Source organism: Macrobrachium rosenbergii, chromosome 26 (assembly GCF_040412425.1).
Source record: "Macrobrachium rosenbergii isolate ZJJX-2024 chromosome 26, ASM4041242v1, whole genome shotgun sequence".
Lineage (NCBI taxonomy): Eukaryota > Metazoa > Arthropoda > Malacostraca > Decapoda > Palaemonidae > Macrobrachium > Macrobrachium rosenbergii.
The window spans coordinates 726,008-746,345 of NC_089766.1; the positions used below are offsets into that span (position 1 = coordinate 726,008).

The window sequence follows — 20,338 nt, forward strand, 5'->3', positions numbered from 1 at the left end:
CTCTCTCTCTCTCTCTCTCTCTCTCTCTCTCTCTCTCTCTCTCTCTCTCTCTCTCTCTCTCTCTCTCTCGCTTGACTGGATTCTTATGAACTGGGAAAAACTGGCGTGACAGAACAGAAGGTCAAAAGATCTTGCGATGTCATATCAAAATTGATTTAAAAATTACGTTTAAAATTTGCAAATAATGGCGTTGCAAATCTAAGGGTCAGGTAAATCAGAATAAAATTTTCAAAAATACTTTTTAAAAAATAATTTGTCTTTAAAATTTGCAAATCATGGCGTCGCAAAATTGAAGGTCAGAGACTCACAGAAAATTAATCTTTAAAAAATTATTTTTGGAAAAACTTGCCTTTAAAATTTTCTAACATTGGCGTTGCAGAATTGAAGGCCAGTTAATGACAATAAAATTTGTTAAAAAAAAATTTTTCTAAAAATTCCAAAATTAAAGGTCAGAGACTCAGAATAAAATTTTTGAAAAATCATTTACCTTTCAAATTTGCAAGTCATGGCGTTGTAGAATTGAAGGTCAGGAACTCAGGATGATATTTTAAAAATCTCTTTTGAAAAACTTGCCTATAAAATTTTGCAAATAATGGCATTACAAAATTGAAGGTCAGGAACTCACAGAATAAAATTTAAAAATAAATCCCGTTCAAAGCATAAAAAAATATAATAAAGTATTCCTCAATTATTGGTAATATTCGCCATAACTGGAAATCTACCACTAAGAGAAAATTCCGTGAGGAAGAGGTACCTCGAGGAGGTACCTCGTTTGGGTTAATTAGAGGTACCCCGTGAAGGTTAATTGAGCTACAAACACATTAGAACAAGATTGCAATTACAAGAATGCTATTACCTCATGAGATTGGAGGAGAAATGGTACCTCATAAGAGGTTAAATGGACTGCCTCCCTGAATGAGAAGGGGAAGAGGTACCTCTGAGCTGAGAGGAGGGAGAGGGAAGGGAGGTGTCTGGAGGCTGAGGTGGGGGAGGGAGGCATTTGGAGGGAGAGTATGGAGGAGATTGAAGGTTACAGGTAATTATTGGAGGTATTCCAGAGCAGAACGTGATAAAAAAAAAACAATTTAATGGTTTAGAGGTCTTGTCAAGGTCTATTTCGACACGAGGGTGTGAGAAACAGCTTGTCAGTGAGAGAGAGAGAGAGAGAGAGAGAGAGAGAGAGAGAGAGAGAGAGAGAGAGAGAGAGAGAGAGAATTAACCTGGTTTCCTCTTCGCAATAAGACTTTTCCTGTCCCTGTCTGAAAATTAATTTTGAACCATTTTTATTGGACTTTTTTGAAACATTGGACCTCTGTTAATCCTGAAAAAATTGCTGTTCCATTACCCATAAGATCCTTGACTACATCCGAAAGGACACCCTTCCGTAGGATTGAAAGGATACAGAAGGATACATCCTGATTAAAAGTGTGTCCCTTGGGAGGGCGGCCTGGGCTGGTCTAGTCTTCTGCATGCCCTTTGTATCGACGGAGCAACAGACTGACTTAAAAAAAAAAAAAACCTGCAGAAGGAGGACTCTTCTCTTTATCACGTGCGATTACATATCTTCCCCCCCCTTCAGGAATCCTCCCGTCCGCCGAGGGAACAGGCGAACCCTACGGCATCAACAGACAGGTGGTCGAAGGCGCAGCCAGGGCGGGAGCCGCCGGCGGGCTCAGCGTGCCCTCACAACGTGGGTTCTCTGCCACACCAGTGCCTGCCCTCAATCAGGTGGTGGATGGAAACTCTACCGACACTGACGGAGAGGTGGAGAAGGCTTTGACCTCCTCGAAGGATACCGGCGACAATGAGACCCTGCCCGAGGACGCAGGCCCTCCGGGGCAGATCCTGACGGAGGATGCAGAGGAAGGTGACATGACAAAACCTTTGTTGTTCCCTGGTAAGTTTACAAGCATGGAGCGTCTCTTGTATCCTGCATCGGACGATGACTGCATGGGCGTTGGACCACAGGATACCCCTCACTGCATCCTTGCATATCCTCTGCAGGTGGCATCCTTCGAGGAAGTAAAAGAAAGGGGGGACACAGACGCACGCATGAGAGAGACTGGCATGTTCACACTGCAGGGTAATGCTCTGGGACCTCAACTCTTTTTCCAAGGATGACCTTGAGTGAGAATGGCTATCCAGGTCATTTGCATGAGAAACTCAATGTACTTCCAGTGACTTTCTAGTGACTTTCCAAGGACCCCTCCTGCATCTCCTTTCAGTGACTTTCCAAGGACCTCCTGCATCTCCTTTCAGTGACTTTCCAAGGACACCCTGCATGCGGCTCTCTTAAACTCCCCAAAAACAAAGATGGAAATATTATAAAAGCCATTCCCCACCTCTCCTGTTACGGTTACCGGTTCCTTGGCGCATGAAATGAAAGGATCTGCTCAAGTTCTTTTGGCATTTCGAGGACTAACACCTATTCCGAGCATGCCCAAGGTCTCTAAATTTCCCAGGGACACCTCATGGCCTAGGTCGAGGGCCCTGTGTATGTGTGTTAAGTGTTTGTGTCTCAGGTGTAGCCTAGCTGACATCTACCCTCCTACCTGCCTGACTACCTTGTGGAGCTTTGTCACGAAACCACAGCAGAGGGAATCAGCAGCCCCTCCACAGCGCATGCGCGGAAACGCCAACCTGTGCTGGGTGCTCTTGTTCACGATTCGATTATCGACGCATGTGCATCGTACCATTACACTAAAAAAAAAAAATAGGAAGGGGGGAAATATAGATTGAAGGAGGTGAGATAGGAACTCAACGCCCCTGTCTTATGTGGCTCTGATGGTGCATGGAAGGGGTCATTGCCTGTCAAATTTTCTCTGTTGCATGACACCTGCCTGACTGGACTGGATCGATCGCCCACCTGGTGGGGGCGTGCATTCTTCTTCTGTCGGTGTTCTCATTCTGCTCCTGGGCCCCCTACGTGCCATCAGAAGCTGCATGCACCGTCCTCCTGGTTTCCTGAAGGAGAGGAACCACAAATGCATGACGTCCATCCTTCTCCTCCTAGTGCATGACAAGGAACGTCTCATCCTACTGTTGTTTTTGTCCTTCTCCTGGGCCTCCTAGAATCCTAAGCCTCCTACGTACCCTCGGCAGATGTATACACCGTCCTCCTGGTTTCCTGAAGAAGGGAAACCACGAATGCATGAAGTCCATCCTTCTCCTCCTAGTGCATGACAAGGAACGTCTCATCCTACTGTTGTTTTTGTCCTTCTCCTGGGCCTCCTTCTAAGCCTTCTACGTGTCCTCAGAAGATACATTTACCGTCCTCCTGGTTTCCTGAAGAAGGGAAACCAACCACAAAAGATGATGGCCACCCTTCTTCTAGTGCATGACAAGGGACGCCTCACCCTTCTGTTGTTTTTGTCCTTCTCCTGGGCCTCCTTCTAAGCCTTCTACGTATCCTCAGAAGATACATTTACCGTCCTACTGGTTTCCTGAAGAAGAGGCACCAACCACAAAGGCATGGCGTCCGTCTTTCTGTCCTAAAGGTGCAAGAAAAAGTACTCTCCCTCACGATCATAACAGATTATTCCTCCTCCTCCTCCTCCTCCTCCTCCTCCTCCTCTCCTTCCTCTTCTTCTTCTTCTTCTTCTTCTTCTTCTTCTTCTTCTTCTTCTTCTTCCAATTTCACAACAGCAGACCAACAACAACAACAACAAAACAGCAACACAATTCCTCTCTTTCCACGAAACGCGTGGACACCTTTCGGAGGGGACCTGAAACTTTCGTAACACTGCTTGCTCCTCTTCCTCCTCCTCCTACTCCTCCTCTTCTTCTTCTCCTTCTTCTTCTTCTTCTTCCTTTCTCACAACAGCAGACCAACAACAACAACAACAACAACAACAACAACAAGGACACCAAAACAGCAAAACAATTCCTCTCATTCCACGAAACGCGAGGACACCTTTTGTGGGGACGTGAAATTCTCATGGCCACGGGACCAATCCAAATTCTAATAACAACGATCGTTTCCGGTCCTATATACCGCATGCGTGGGTGGTTTTGGCACCGATGCATGTGTGTGCGAATGACAATAATAACACTACAAATAATAATAATAATAACAGTCCAATCTGTGTGGGAACAACCTTCGAGTATGATTTTGTGGGGCCATTTAATTTTTTTCCCTGAATCCACAAACGGAGGCTGTTTGCTGCAAAGGTGATTGTATCTTGTTATTGCATGCGTTGATAAGGACGAGTTATTGTTACCTTTTTGATTGTCTGCATGTTCATGATTCCAGTGGGTTGTGTGTGTGTGTGTGTGTGTGTGTGTGTGTATATATATATATATATATATATATATATATATATATATATATATATATATATATATATATATATATATATATATATATATATATATATATATATATATATATATATATATATATATATATATATATATATAATATATTTTAATAAATATGATTCATTTTTTTTTTTATAGCAAATTCACAATCTCGTGATGAATAAAAAAAAAAAGTTTGTGCAATAAAAATCCACATTTATGTAGTAAACTGCTTTTGCATACTAATAAAGTTTACTATATGATTGTGGATTTTTATTTACAATTTAATTTTTTTCTATTAGTCAAAAAACTCGCAAAAACGTTTTGTTTCAAATTCACTCAAACATTTTCTTCGTCAATACATTTATTATATACTTGATTCAGGCATAGAAATTATCTGTTCATGCACTCTCTCTTATTATCCAGTTCAGATCTAGCCTCAGAGGAGAAGAAGCGCTCTCTCTCTCTCTCTCTCTCTCTCTCTCTCTCTCTCTCTCTCTCTCTCTCTAAACATAGATTAAAGAAGTCAGATATTTTGCCATTTCCTAATTAGTTGGTAACAAGCATCTATCATGACAGTATTAGTCCTCTCTCTCTCTCTCTCTCTCTCTCTCTCTCTCTCTCTCTCTCTCTCTCTCTCTCTCTCTCCACAAAAGCAGATTAAAGAAATTAAATATTTTTACATTTTCCAAACTAGTAAATCATCAACTTCTATCACGACAATTTTAACTCTCTCTCTCTCTCTCTCTCTCTCTCTCTCTCTCTCTCTCTCTCTCTCTCTCTCTCCTAGAAGGTCATAAGCATCTAATCATGACACCATTGCAAAACCTGACATGACCCAACTCCTGTGGCCAAGTAGGTCCTTACGAAATTCTCGCATGAGATGACACTAACAAACCACCGAAGTATCAAGAAACAAACGGAACATTTGTCACAAACAGTTCACTAACTCATGAATCACTGACTCATGAATCACTGATTCATATACCAGAAAGCGTCGATATCTACAGGTCAAGGATGCTTGAGGCAAGAATCATTCGTCAAGTTGAGTCTACGAGATTGCCAGTGTTTAAGAAAATGCTTTGAAAATGAAATTTTTTTTTAGGATGGATTGCCAACATTTCTGAATGTTTTGGCAAATGTTTTGGAAGGTTAGTTAAGAGGGATTGGCAATATTTAAACCAGGATTGCCAAATTTAAACCAGGATTGCCAAAATTTAAACCAGTGTTGCCAAATTTAAACCAGGATTGCCAAATTTAAGCTAGGATTGCCAAATTTAAACCAGGATTGCCAAATTTAAACCAGGATTGCCAAATTTAAACCAAGATTGCCAATATTTCAACAAGGATTGCCAATATTTAAACAAGGATTGGCAAAACTTAAGCCAGAGCTGCCAAATTTAAATCATGATTGCCAAATTTAAACCAAGATTGCCAAATTTAAACCAGGATTGCCAAATATAACCCAGGATTGCCAAATATAAAACAGGATTGCCAAATTTAAACCTGGATTGCCAATATTTAAACCAAGATTGCCAAATTTAAACAAGGATCGCCAAATATAAAACAGGATTGCCAATATTCAAACCAGGATTGCCAAATATAAAACAGGATTGCCAAATATAAACCAGGATTGCCAAAATTTAAACAAGGATTGCCAAATTTAAACCAGGATTGCCAGATTTGAAGCATAATTTCCAAATATAAACCAGGATTGCCAAATATAACTCAGGATTGCCAATATTTAAACAAGGACTGCCAAACTTTAAACTAGTATTGCCAATATTTAAACAAGTATTGCCAATATTTGAACCAGGATTGCCAAATTTAAACCAGAATTGCCAGTAATTAAACCAGGATTGTCAAAATCAAACCAGGATTACCAAAATCTAAACCAGGATTACCAAAATCTAAACCAGGATTACCAAAATCTAAACTAGGATTGCCAAATTTAAGCTAGGATTGCCAAATTCAAACCAAGCTTGCCAACATTTAAACCAAAATTGAACCTGAAGCTGTCAGCACATATCTGCGCACGCGAACAGGCCTGCCAACATAAACAACGGATGCAAACAAAACAAAATGGGCATTTAGGTTTTTCCAACACCAAGAAGTTAAGTGTTGTAAACAATTTAAACCATAAAGAACAACCTATAAACAAGATAACCAAACTTATAAATAAGATATCTAGTATTTCAAATTAATAAAATATAGACGGGAGCCGCCAAAGTAGAACATAATATGTGCAGACGCGGCCAGGCGTACCAACATAACTGACGCAAACAAAATAAAACTGAGGGGGCGTTTAGGTTCCCAGCACCCGCAAGTCAAGTGATGTCAACACGATAATGAAATATACGCACTACAAATAGCTTCAAAGCAATAAATTAAGACTGCAGCACAAAGGGGATTCTATCAATTCCTCGAACGGCAAAAGAGAGAACAAAAGTTTGTTGTAAACACGGCCTCTCTTAAGCTTGCGACGTGACAAATGAAATGCGTCTTGAGATGAGAAAAGAGAACACGCCTTGAGGATTCCCAGAAGGTGTAGTGACGCAGCTCTGGACTGGAAAGGAGAGAGAGAGAGAGAGAGAGAGAGAGAGAGAGAGAGAGAGAGAGAGAGAGAGAGAGAGAGAGAGAGAGAGAGAGAGAGGAAAGGATTACCCTAAGTGCTGTTTCTCCAGTCTCCTTGTCTTGTTGTAATTTCATTCATTCATAAATCTTACTCTTACTATAACTTAATATTTACTTATTGGCAATTTAGAGTAGTGAGTTGCCAGGTCGCTAATTTAATTTCTGTGATACGACATAACAGTTTGGGTAAGCGGTTGCTAGGTGATTGATTCATTTTCCTCGTTTTCCTGAACTGGTGACGCAATTTTAATGGTCAACGCCTTCTATAGAGTGGGAGGTTAGTTAAAATAACTAAAAGAATTACTGAAATTAAATAAAAAGCTGTGGAAAAATGCTTAAAGTTAATGATACATGAATACTGTGGCTAAAAATCTGAAAAAAACTGTTTTATTATAATGTATATATATATATACTTTGTTTGTAGGACTTTGAAGCATATCAATAAATGCATAAATAATGAAAATAAAATAATAATTTAGAAAACAAAACATTAAAAATAACTAAATAAATGTATAAAATAATCAAATAAATAATGAATGAAATACAAGGAAAAAATATAAATAATTCTATGAACAAACTGCTCCCGAATCAGGAGAGGTCTATGTTCTAGGTCCCTGGCCCATCCTAACCCCCTCCACCCGAAAAAAAAAAGCGTATCAATTATGGAGTTCTAAAAGCTTTAATCCCTACAACGCAGCGCGACGTCACAGTGAGAGAGAGAGAGAGAGAGAGAGAGAGAGAGAGAGAGAGAGAGAGAGAAGGAGAACAAGGCTTTCCACGACAGCGCTTCCAAGAGGAGTAAAAAGTGAAGTGACTTAAAATTAAACTAGACATTACGACTGACGGGGAGAGAGAGAGAGAGAGAGAGAGAGAGAGAGAGAGAGAGAGAGAGAGAGAGAGAGAGAGAGTCTGATTATCATCAAAGAGAATGGGGGAGGAGAGATTACATAGAGATCGCAATGAGAGAATTTTTTTTGCAATCGAAGGAAAGGTGGTCGAATCCGAGCCCTGGATTCACAGAGAAATTTTGCAGAGGAAGAAATAAAAACAAACCGAAGTTGAGGAACAATAACATTCTTAAAACTGATTATATTAAATCGAAATCTTCTTCCCGAGGTTATGCAGTCACTAGAACGTCATATTTGACGTTCGAATTAAACGCAAAACTTTAAAATGAAGGGTATTCCTGTTCTAAAATTACTCACAAACATGAAAAATATGTTAGATTCGTATCTTGACCAGAACTCATCTCAGAGTTTGATGGCAATTTCCTTTGATCATAATCCAACACTCTACAAAGTTTGATTAAACTCTGCATGTAACTTTGCTAATTATATATAAAGTTTTAAACACATACACACATACATACACAAACACACAAAACAATCCGGGAACATTTAATGTAGAAAAACATCCGTATCCGACATAACCATAGGCCTAGCAACATCATTCCACAAAAAACCTCGACATCCACAAACACTTGGACCATGGCAATGAGTCACAACGATGCTTGAGAACTGAGACGTAACGCTAGTTAGTGGGGTTGCCCAAATAAGGGAGGAGGGGTGGGGGGGAATGGAAGAGTGCCCAAAACAAGTAGGGAAGTTTAGGGGCAAGTAAGGACTGGAATGGACCTTCTCCCACCTCCCCACCCCTACCCAAAATAAGGTAGAGGGTTAGAATGGGGTGGGCCAAAGAGGTAGGGTGCCCAAAAACAAAAAGGAGAAAGTCAGAGGGGGCGGGGTTGGGTTGGGTCGTAGGCCCCCCTCCCCAAAATCAAAGCACACCTCATGGAGACAATTTCCCGTGGCTGATTGGGTCCAGGTCCCGGCAAAGGATCTGGCCGAGATCTAATTTAGGATCGTTAAAAAAAGGAGCCCTGAGAGAGAGAGAGAGAGAGAGAGAGAGAGAGAGAGAGAGAGAGAGAGAGAGAGAGACACTGTAGCGTTTCAATTAATTATTCCTGTCTGGTGTCGTTTCTATGGCGCGGGATTCTGAGATTAGATTTATTTATATCTTTTTTTTTAATTTATGGTTTTTCCTGTGGGGTTATGAGTCTAGCAGAGGGATGAAATGTATATATAGTAACCAGAGAGAGAGAGAGAGAGAGAGAGAGACAGAGAGAGAGAGAGAGAGAGACAGAGAGAGAGAGAGATAGACTATACGAAGCGAAACCTTTTTAGACTATACTTTTTCTCCTTTCAAATTCATGGCGTTTCTTTTCAATTAAAATAGTCTCGCGGTGATCTGAAACGTGGAGAGAGAGAGAGAGAGAGAGAGAGAGAGAGAGAGAGAGAGACACTAAACCAATCGACACAAAACTATCTGGATGAAAATCGGTCTAGTCACCCAACACCCGTCCGCCTTCTATCATGAGGGATCATAGAAAACGGGAATATCAATGACTGACTCTCATCCTCTTTCCTTTGATCACGAGCCGGAAGGACTGAGAAATCATTTCTCCTTCTTTTTCTTCTTCTTCTTCTTCTTCTTCTTCTTCTTCTTCTTCTTCTTCTTCTTCTTCTCCTCTGTGACTCCGGACGGAGAGGGTGAGTTTATTTTGACTTGCTCGAGGCGCAATAATTGATACAGGAATATATTTTCAATTTTAATATGGAAAAATAAATCAGTTTTGAATTGTTCTTGGTGTAAAATAAGCCATTTCTGTCCCATTTTATTGTGATGTGTGTGTGTGTGTGTGTGTGTGTGTGTGTGTGTGTATATATATATATATATATATATATATATATATATATATATATATATATATATATATATATATATATATACAGTTAACACCTCTTTCTCCTTTGCCTATTCCAGCCTCCATCCCAGATTGCAACGATGGGAAAGGTCAGATCAGGTATGAAAGGATTCTGGACACAGTCATGGACCCTTCGAACACGCCCTTTGATTCGGTAAGTCCAAATTTTTTAGTCCTATTTCCTTTTGGATTTTGGGGATTTTTCTATTTTTGGTCTTTATACTGCCAAGAATGTTGCTGATCAGGTCATTATTATTATTATTATTATTATTATTATTATTATTATTATTATTATTATTATTATTATTATTATTATTATTATTCAGAAGATGAACCCTATTCATATGGAACAAGCCTGCCACAGGGGCCATTGACCTTAAATCCAATCTTACTAAGAATATTATTATTATTATTATTATTATTATTATTATTATTATTATTATTATTATTCAGAAGATAGCTCTACTTAGTATGAATACGGTACCTAAACTCACATAGTAGAATAGTCGGTGATGCTTTGGCTTATTGTCACGTCACCTCCGAGGTGCTAGTACTAAGTATGGCGGAAGTTCAATGGGACGCCGTTTTTAGTACTAGCCCCTCAAGGATCAAACTGTTATATACATCCATTTCTATGTTGTGTGGTCGACCAATTATACTAATAAACAATATCTTTGATCCCCAAGGGGCTAGTATTAAACATGGCATCCCATTGAGCTTCCACCACGTTTAGTACTAGCGCCTTGGAGGTGACGCGAAGATAACAAGCCAAAGTAGCACTCACACCACCCTCTGCCCAACAGATCAGATTGAAAGAGATCCCTGGAAACGTCCTGGCCAAATGCGAAGACCTGTGCCTGAAGGACAAGACTTCGGAGACGGATATCACGACGACCTGCATAGGCTTCGATTACTTCCCTGGGAAGAGATTCAGCAGCTACAACTTCAACCTGGAGTACACGGAGACCAAGTGCCTCACCTACAGGCCCCTGGGGCAGTTTGATGAGGTCCGCTACAAGAAGTCAAATGGGAGTTACCACATGAGGGAAGTCTGTTATGAAGGTGAGTGTGGGATGGCCCGTGGTCAGGGGATTGCCACGGCACCCGAAGAGTCTGATTTTAATTACAGAACTAAGTTTAAGGATAAAAATGGGTATAATTTGCTGCCAACGGGTCTACACAGCACCTGAAGAGGCTGATCTTAAGTACAGAACTAAATTTTAAGGATAAAGATGAGTATAATTTGCAGTAGAAGAGTTGGTACAAGTTGAAGCCATCTAATTTTAGGTTAGGGAAGGGAGCTGGATTATGAGCCTGCTACCAACTCTAGGGATTATCTTTATTTAGGGCAGACAATACTATTTAAGGTGTATTATGCAAGCAAGTGTGATACACTTTTCAGTCAAGGAGTTGTTGAGAGTTAAATGTCTAATTTTAGGTAAGGAATATAAGTTATCAAGAAATCATAATATTGGTAAAAAGGAGGATTCTATCAACTCTTGGGTAACTGTCCTTCATTTGAAGCCATTAGTTTCTAGGATGAAATTACAAAGTAACAATCATTGAAGAACAATTCTCCATGTAAACCTAGATATTTTTTATGACTTCATGAATATTCTTGCATAAACTCCCAAAAATAGTTCTTCAGTGACTCTCTTCAGTAAATTTTAGAGAATGTGACCTAACTTATCTTTACATAATGCAACAAAGCCTCACCCTACCAGAAATGCTTTTATCCCAAGCACTCAATCTTCACAAAATAAGCTTATTCATTAACTTATCTCCCACTTAGCATCAGCCGTCAAGACAGAGTGCCCAACTCAGAAATATGTCATCGAGAGGATAAGAGAGATGGACTTCTTGCCCCATGACTCAATCATCGTCCAAGCAAGGACCCTCGAGGAATGTCAAGACAAGTAAGACCTGGTTTTCCTCTTTCTCTGAAACTCTTTGCTGTCCTATACGTTACCAGAACTGTGTGGTTTGTCATATATTCTAGGAGTATAAGGAAAAGCAAAGAGTTTATGAAAAACTCTTTGAAACTCTCAGCTTTTCCTTATGTTCCTAGAATATATGATAATACCACACATTCTAGGAACATCGGGAAAAGCTAAGTTTCAGAACTGTGTAGTTTGTCATTTATTCTAGGAAATGGTTGTTATCATTTAAGGAGCCAATGCCATATAGGTAAGGTCATTTGTCCTCATTTGATTTTGCTGTCTGGAGAAATATCTTGGGTTATGCTTGCCTCAGAATTCATTGGTAAATTACCAAATACATTATCTAAATGGCAACTGGACACATAAAACAAGCTGAGAAGACAACGACTTTGTAAAAGAATCTAAATATATCCAATCAAAACAGGTGCCTGAGTCAATATGCCGAGGAGAACGTCAACAACACCAGGGTCTGTCGGGCTGGTTCGTACGATCACGAGAACAAGAGGTGTTACCACTCGGCCTACACGAGGAGAACGCACCCTCATAAGCTTCAGCCAAACCCGAGATTTGATTATTTCGAAAACACCTGTCTCTCAGGTAAGCCCCTCAAAGATATGATTGCAGATCTAGTATGAATTTAAGTTGATAAACATTGCTTCAACTAATGAAGACCCTAAGGATATGATTACAGATCTAGTATGAATTTAACTTGATAAACATTGCTCCAACTAATGATTTGCCTTCACCCACTTTCCCCAATCCTATTCCACTCACAGTGGACCGCAGATGCCCCAAGAACAAGCTGATGTTTGTCAAGGAGACCAATCGCGAACTGGGAGGGCCTTACGACATCCTCGTCCAGACTGGAATGACACACGAGGAGTGCAAGACCAAGTGCCTGGATGGTGAAGACATCCTCTGCAGGAGTTTCGAGTATGAGGCCTCGACGAAGACCTGCGTCCTATCTGATGAGGATTCCTATAGCAGGCCAGGTGACATGAGGCCGTCCCTCTCAGATAAGAATGAGTACTACGAGCTTCTCTGTATTGATGGAGGTGAGTTTGAAGAGGGATACACTGAATTTAGATATATCTTGTGATAAGTCTACCTGGTAGCATGGTTGGATAAGCGTTCTACCAAGCTGAACAGTCAGTTAAAGCATTCTGCCACACAGAATAGTCAGCTAAAGCATTCTACCAAACCGAACAGTTAGCTAAAGCACTCTATCACACTGAACAGTCAGCTAAAGTGTTCTATCAAACTGAACAGTCAAATAAAGCCCTGCAAATTTGTTTCTTTCTTTGTGTAGATGTAATTCAAGACTAGGAGCCTTAAGCAATACAGCTCATGCACTGACTAGTGTAGATTAGTCAGTATCTGATGAAGTTTTCAATTACTGAAGTAACATCAATGAGAATATGTATTCCTTCTCATTAAAGATAAAAATTACTAACCATAACTGAATGCACAGAAACTCCCCATCCGCCAGTCTCCTTAAAGGTAATTTTAACCCTCCTGCTGCAGATAACGTGAAAGGAGAATATGTCTTTGAGGATTCTGACACCCAGCAGCTGAACCAGAGAAGGTACCGTGACATTCGAACGGCATTCCAGCTCTTCAGAAACAGCAGGCTTCAACTTAATTCTGGGTAGGTTATTTTAGGTTCTCATTATCTTATTTTATAAGTTTCTCAGAGTTCATTCTCACTCAAGGTCAGTCTTGGTCATCATGTTTCAGTGCCTTACAACTTTCCAGACTGTTCAGAAGCTGTAGTTTCTGTAGACCTGTAGATCTGGAAACATTCAGATCATCCTTCACCATCTCAGTGATTTCACTCCTTCTGCAATCATTGTCGTCTTCCAGGCCCCTTCAACCTTTGCAACAATACAGTATTTTGCAAATGTTGCTATGTTCTCAGTTGTGGCAGATACTGGAACCTCCAAGCCTGCAAAACTGCAAATCATGTGACATTCCAGGCCACTGCAGTTTCTGGAACATTCTAAGCGATTACAAATGTTGCAATGCTCCCATCTGTTGCAGATACTGCAGTTGCAATGTCTCCAAATCTTGTAAACTTTCAGGCCATTGCAATTGATAAGATTTCAATATATTCTAGCCAGAACTGAAGCTTCTACTAGAATAAATCATCCGTTTGCTAAAGATTTCAAACTCTCAAGTTGATGCAAACTGCCCTCAATGCCTGGATCTACTGCTCTATGAATCAGCCTTTTTCAAGTGACTCCCACTTAGGCAAACCCCCTTTCTTCCAGTTTTCGAGGAAACAGAGGTCGCGAACGCTCCCGCTTGACCTTAGCAGAGTGCCTTGACGAGTGCCTGGAAGAGAGGTCTTTCACCTGCCGAAGTGTCATGTATTCAGAGAGGTACCAGACGTGTCAGCTTTCCGAGTACGACCAACTCAATGGCAACCTCGTGTATGACAATGAAATGGACTACTATGAAAACCTCATGGGTAAGTTTACCAGTCTGCAGTCTTACTTGCTTTGGCATACTTTGCACTCTGGAGTGTTTAACAAATATAATAGTGAGGAGAAGAAAAGATCTTACTGCTAGGAGAGTACAACTTATAGTAACTGCTTCAAATGAAAGAAAAATAGGATATTAAGACAACTAGATCTTACAGCTGGGAGAGTACAACATAGAGTAACTGCTTCAAATGAAAGAAAAATAGGATATTAAGACAACTAGATCTTACAGCTAGGAGAGTACAACTTATAGTAACTGCTTTAAATGAAACGAAAATAGGATATTAAGACAGCCAGATCTTGCAACTAGGAGAGTAGTACACAATAAAGTAACTGCTTCAAATGAAAGAAAAATAGGATATTAAGACAACTAGGACAGTAAGACAAAAACAAAACTGTCCCAGAGGAATGGAAAATGAACCTGAAGCCCTAAAAGACATTTTATAGGCTTTGGGAAGTGGAAAAACGTTTCCATACAAGATAGACATTTACTGTTATTTTGATTTAAACTAAAATTCAAACCTTACCAAAACTGCTCCAAAGTGAATTGTTTCTTAATACATCTCTAAAGCTTTCAGAATAATACAGGTGAGCACCACGCAAGTAAGCACATTCTTAAGATTAAGTTTCCTGAATTTTAATATTCTGATGTTAACTTCTATTCTTGATGAAAAATCCTTAGAACTGATAACATAGACTTAGGCCATTTAATCCTTAATAGCTTTCTGAAACGTGATCATCTGTAAAACTTTTTCTCAGAGTCCAGACTTATCTTTAATCTTAATATGCTTAAAATATTAAGCCATTCTCTCTAGAGGTTCTAAGCTAAGAAGAAGTATGCTGGTATATAATGTAAATGTGATTGATGATCCACACAAATGGAGTATTAGTATATATACAAGTGGGAATGAATACAAAATGTATATACATATACACACATGCTTGCACACTCACGCACACACACACACACATACACACACTTTCAAATTCTTAGATGATATAGAATTTATTACTTGGAGGTAAGTATCCTACCAAGACATATAAATATGTCACATGTGAATATAAGTTTATATTACGTACACGTGATACTAAATCAAGCTTGCCCTTGTTGCAATACAAGACACTAGTCCCCTTTCGCAACGAAGAGAGAGAGAGAGAGAGAGAGAGAGAGAGAGTAGAGTAGAGGGTTTTTGCCCTTCCATTTCTGTCACGACACTAAGACCCATCAGGAGACCATTTTTTCCTTCCTTTCACCCCAAAAAGGATCCTGACATAAGCCCGAGTAGCTTTGAAAGCGTCCCGCAAGACTCTTTGCATCACGTTGAAGCTTGGCTTTTCTCGTACTGGTGTGTGTGTGTGTGTGTGTGTGTGTGTTTATACTGAAAAAAGATGGCGTGTTCTTCCTTTCCCAAAGGATGTCAGGCATAAATTTACAAAGAGAGTTGCCAAGGGAGCCTGAGAGAACTTCTAGTAAGGACCTTTGTAGCAGCATCTTGCTGAATTATGAATAAGGACCATGGAGTCTACATGAAATTTGACAAAGGATTTACTTAGAATTTACATAAAATTTCAGTAACATAGAACACGACTGAGATTTGGGTAAAGTTTAATCAGAGAATCTAGGTACACTTAAAATGCAACTACTAATGGAACCTGAATTGAGAATAAGGACTAACTTCTAGAAACTAATCTTTCAGCCTTTTATTTCTTATTCTTGCAAGATTGCTTTAACAAACGGAGGCTAAGAATGATACAGCTGCCTAGTAGAATATTAAAAGTAGTATTTCCCTTATTTGACTCCATCTTAACCTGGGAGTCTGGTCAGATTAAGTAAAGTGAAGTTTATAATACGTTGTAATTCCCCGCAAGAAAGTTATGATATCAAACTGTTTGAGATCCATAACAAAAATGTAACAAAACTGTCTTAAGTGTGTAAGAACAGTATTTCAACACACTGGGAGTTGGCCTCTATTGGGAAAAGGAATATCTTTTAACTGCTTTCTTTCAATTGGGCTTTAAAACTATTGGACAAAAGGATAAATGGCTTCATTAACGTAGCATTCATCTGTAATTTCTCATATACCTCAAGTACTCACGTCCCTGCTTTCTGTAGTAAAAGATGGTTCAGTCAGTAACAACATTCTTTAGCTGCTTAAGGTTCCCTGTATCTCAGTGCTTCTTATCTCATTGTACCTCGCAAACTCTAGTCATCAATCAAGTTCTGGATCATTTGGGTTCTTCTTTAGTCTTAAACTCTTCAGGAAATGTTTCCCCTTCAAGCCATTCTTGATTTTACAGTATCGCACAGAGCAGATTCAAAAGCTGAGTAGAACCAGTAAAGATACTTCAGCTAAATTAAAGTAGACCAGGGTTGCTAGATTTAGTGGTCTCATTGTAGTTTCAAATCTGGATCATTTGGGTTCTTCTTTAGCCTTAAACTCTACAGAAGATGTTTCCTTTCAGGCTATTCTTGAAGTTACAGTATCACAGAGTATCGCACACAGAGCAAATCCAAAAAGCTGACTAAAACCAGTATAAAGGTACTTCAACTGGACTAAAGTAGACCAGGGGTGTTAGATTTAGTGGTTTCATTTAGTGGTTTCATTGTAGTTTCAAATAACCATTCCAAGAAGTCCCAATAGAGAGTCACATCCTTACGCTCACGAGTGTTGGTCGCCCTTGTTAGAGAACCTGGTGGTGAACCGAGGTGGTGATGGCAGCTCCTCTGGCGCTGTGGCCGGAGACAGAACCGGGGCCTCTGCAGATCACGGTTCCGCAGGAGGCATTAGAGAGACCGGTCCAGGAAGCGCCGGGCAGACGGGCCTTAACCGACCGGTCTCCGGCAGTGGTGGGTTTGCTTCTGCCGGGGAATCTGGCTCTCGAGTGAGTTCTAGTAACTCCTTCTCAGGAGGCGGCAGCAGCAGCTTTGAAGGATCGGGTTTTGGAAGCAGCAATGTCGGAGGAGGTAGTTTTGGAAGTGGTGGCAGCAACAATTTCAGCAACTCAAGAGGTGGTGGCAGCAGCACCAGTTTTGGGAGTTCTGGAAGCAGCAGTAATGGTTTTGGAAGCTCTGGAAGTGGCAGTAATGGTTTTGGAGGATCCAGAGGCAGCAGCAGTGGTTTTGGTGGCTCCAGAGATACTAGCAACGGTTTTGGTGGCTCCAGAGATACCAGCAACGGTTTCGGTGGCTCCAGAGATACCAGCAACGGTTTCGGTGGATCCAGAGATACCGGCAGTGGTTTTGGTGGCTCTAGGGGCAGTAGCAGCGGCAGCGGCAGCAGTGGCAGTAGTTTTGGTGGATCCAGAGGGGGAAGTGGAGGCTTTGGCACCAACAGCTTTGACACCAGAGGAAGCGAAACCTCCGACAGCCGTTTCGGCAGCGGCAGCGACAGGAGGTTCCGTCCCTTGAGCGGCGCCCTGGATGGCCAGCCGGGACTCTTCAACCCCATCAGCACTGACTTCAGAGAAAGCAGTACCAACGGAGGACGCCAAACGAGCAGCTTTGGATTTGACAGCCGAAGACAGCAGCAGGGCAGCTTTGGATTCAACACCGGCACCTTCGGAGGAGAGCGCCAGCCCGACTCGACGGGAGCGACCAGAGGAACTGCTGTCTCCCCAATGGACAGCGGGGAAGGTAGAGCCAACAAGCATGAACTAGAATTCTGGCTTTTTTAAAATATTTCCATGAAAAGCGATTTCAAATGCATGATGTTCTTTTCGTTCATAATTATCATCAGAATTGCATGACTGACCTTGTAAGTGTGTGCTGTTTAACCCATAACCCCGCATGAGCGTGCTTCAGTACAATAACCACGTTGTTTGCATGGATGCTTTTTACTAATACGTTTGGAATCCCTCTAGTTCCAGGAGGTATGTGTGTTGTACATCCTGTTTCTCAGAAGCTAATGTGCATTGCCAAAGACAGAACAGTGCATGGCGATCAATCATTCAGCCGTTTTTGCATGAAAAGCCAATTTCGTGTCATAAATTGTTTTTCGCGACAGCTGTGTAAACTCTGCATGCCATCAGCATGTTGATTACAAAGATTTAAGACTGTTGAGTGGAGTTTGCATTGAATTCCATGACAGAGAAGTGAGGAATTTAATGGAGAAAGTGATATACCTTCAGGTACCAGTGCAAGGCGAACCAGTAGAAGAAGACCCAGGACAATGACCATTTCTTCAACCTCTTGTTTCATCCAATTCCTTGGGGATTCCTCTTAGTTCTGTTACTCATGCAGGACACTTACAACTGGTTATCGCCTGTGGAATTCAAATGCTATGCTTTCATATTTCATCAAAAAATTCCTCTGGTGTATAAACATGAATCACACAGTTTCATCCTTGAACTTTATCATTGATCTTAAAATGCAAATTCAGTCTTACAGATATCTATACAGGTAAATGAAGGTAGTTAATGCTCCCACATAATTTTATGGTCAGGGTTTAGGTTCAGTTATTCGCCGTTTATTTCAGTGTTCCAGAGATCACATATCAACTTTCTTCCTCGCTTGCAGGTCAACAAAATGTATGAACCATTCTATTGTGTCTGGTCCTCACTCATAAAACTTTTCAGTGCTAGTGGAATTATTTCTCAACTGGTAATATCGTCACACTGAAGTTAATCAGATGTATTAACAATTCTCTCACTATTATTCATTGTTCAATTGATTCTTCATTGTAGTGAAGTGAGTTAGAATGTTTCCCCTTTCATTTCCAGTGAAATAAAGTATACTCATATGATTTGACACAGATTTGGAAGCATGACATACATTCCCAATCTCCAAAAACATCCTAAGCTCTTGAAATCTTACAATGTGTGCAGAATCCAGAGCTTTTTATGGTACTTTCCAAACAACATACATTGCCACACTAGAACAAATATATGGATAGGCTTAGGTTTCTTTTTATTGACATGATAAACTATGGAAGTCTTTGCTGATACCGACTTTCTAAAATTTATGAAAATCATTAGTAAAACAAGATTCAGGATCAAAATCAGGTGAACTTTTAAATAGAATATTTAAATAAAGCTCATGAGCAACTCTTGTTGTAGTACATACACTGCTATAGCCACTTAAACGTGTGTTTCACCCAGCTACACCTCTACTCACAGTAGTGTAAACACAGTTACAACTTGATGATCGTAGCAACTGTGTGACTCGACCAACAACCCCAGAGATACTCACAAAGTAATGATTGTTTTAAAGCACTCTCATGTTTTGCAGCCACTCAGATCCACAGTAACTAAGTCACTGTGTGTTTAACAACAAAGAGTATAAACTTCCCCACGTAGCACCAGCCGCAGCAACATAAACGCACAACAGGAGGAGCTGAACTGTCACGTAGTGTACCCTCTGTAGCCTACTGATGAGAGCCCGTCTTGGGCGAACTCTTACCTTTCAGAAGCCAACAGTGTCGTTGGTATTTCAGGCAACAGCATTGGTTTTGGCAGCAGCAGCAGCAGCACTGGTGGCAGCAATGGTGGCAGTGGCAGGCCGTACAACAACCGGCCGCCTTCGTATGGGGGAGGATCAGGATCGTCGTTCGGCAGCTCCTCTGGTGGGAATTACGGCGGTAGTTACGGCAGTAATTACGGAGGTTCATACGGGTCTCAGAGTGGGGGCTTGGCATCCTCAAGGTGCTACGACTCAGACAATTTCGAGCCGGTAGGCACGCGTCTGAGACTGCGCTCGCCCTATGTCCGTGACTACATGACAGTGAGTTCCCTAAGCGACTGCAAGAGGGAGTGTCTCAATCAGAGGTCGTATTCATGTCGCAGCTTCAACTACAGGTGTGTAGAGACTGACGAACTGTTTTCATGTGACTATAAGGGTGATTCTTGAGACAGTATGATGGTTGTTTTAGCTGTTGAAGGCTTAATCTTAAACAACATTACTCGACATTGAACCAGTCACTTGAACATTGCACTATATCCGGTACTGAAAATGATCATGAAGCTAAAAATTACAGTAGTTAACTGCAAGAATACTGTGATACTTAAATTTCATAGGCAGTCTGTGATATAATACTTAGCAGCTCTAAGTATGCACCATATTTTTATGTTTCAGCATGAAATTTATGTTTGTTTTTGCGATCAGTTTTAAGTAAATTCAGCAACTGTTTTTAAAAAGTCAATTCTATTGCGTTTCCATCAAACATGGTAACTGTTCCATGTCACTTCTTGTAGCTGTCATGTATTCCCTTCAGTCACTATCC

At 40.6% G+C, this 20,338-nt stretch overlaps 1 protein-coding gene and 1 long non-coding RNA gene across 7 annotated transcripts in view; one reads left to right on the plus strand and one right to left on the minus strand.

Annotated features, from left to right (window-relative positions):
• LOC136852885 (uncharacterized) overlaps window positions 1-20,338 on the minus strand; it is a 422,752-nt gene that overhangs the window by 95,418 nt on the left and 306,996 nt on the right. The gene's annotated exons all lie outside the window — the stretch shown is intronic.
• LOC136852881 (uncharacterized) overlaps window positions 1-20,338 on the plus strand; it is a 41,416-nt gene that overhangs the window by 9,329 nt on the left and 11,749 nt on the right. For 3 of the 6 annotated variants that reach the window (XM_067127789.1, XM_067127790.1, XM_067127791.1), the window contains exons 2-10: window positions 9,757-9,851; window positions 10,501-10,759; window positions 11,490-11,613; window positions 12,062-12,234; window positions 12,414-12,692; window positions 13,162-13,285; window positions 13,908-14,107; window positions 16,807-17,754; window positions 19,526-19,913. In XM_067127789.1, coding sequence (XP_066983890.1) covers window positions 9,757-9,851; window positions 10,501-10,759; window positions 11,490-11,613; window positions 12,062-12,234; window positions 12,414-12,692; window positions 13,162-13,285; window positions 13,908-14,107; window positions 16,807-17,754; window positions 19,526-19,913 — 2,590 coding nt within the window. The remainder of the gene's footprint in view (window positions 1-9,756; window positions 9,852-10,500; window positions 10,760-11,489; window positions 11,614-12,061; window positions 12,235-12,413; window positions 12,693-13,161; window positions 13,286-13,907; window positions 14,108-16,806; window positions 17,755-19,525; window positions 19,914-20,338) is intronic. The other 3 variants (XM_067127793.1, XM_067127794.1, XM_067127792.1) reach the window with 2 other exon arrangements.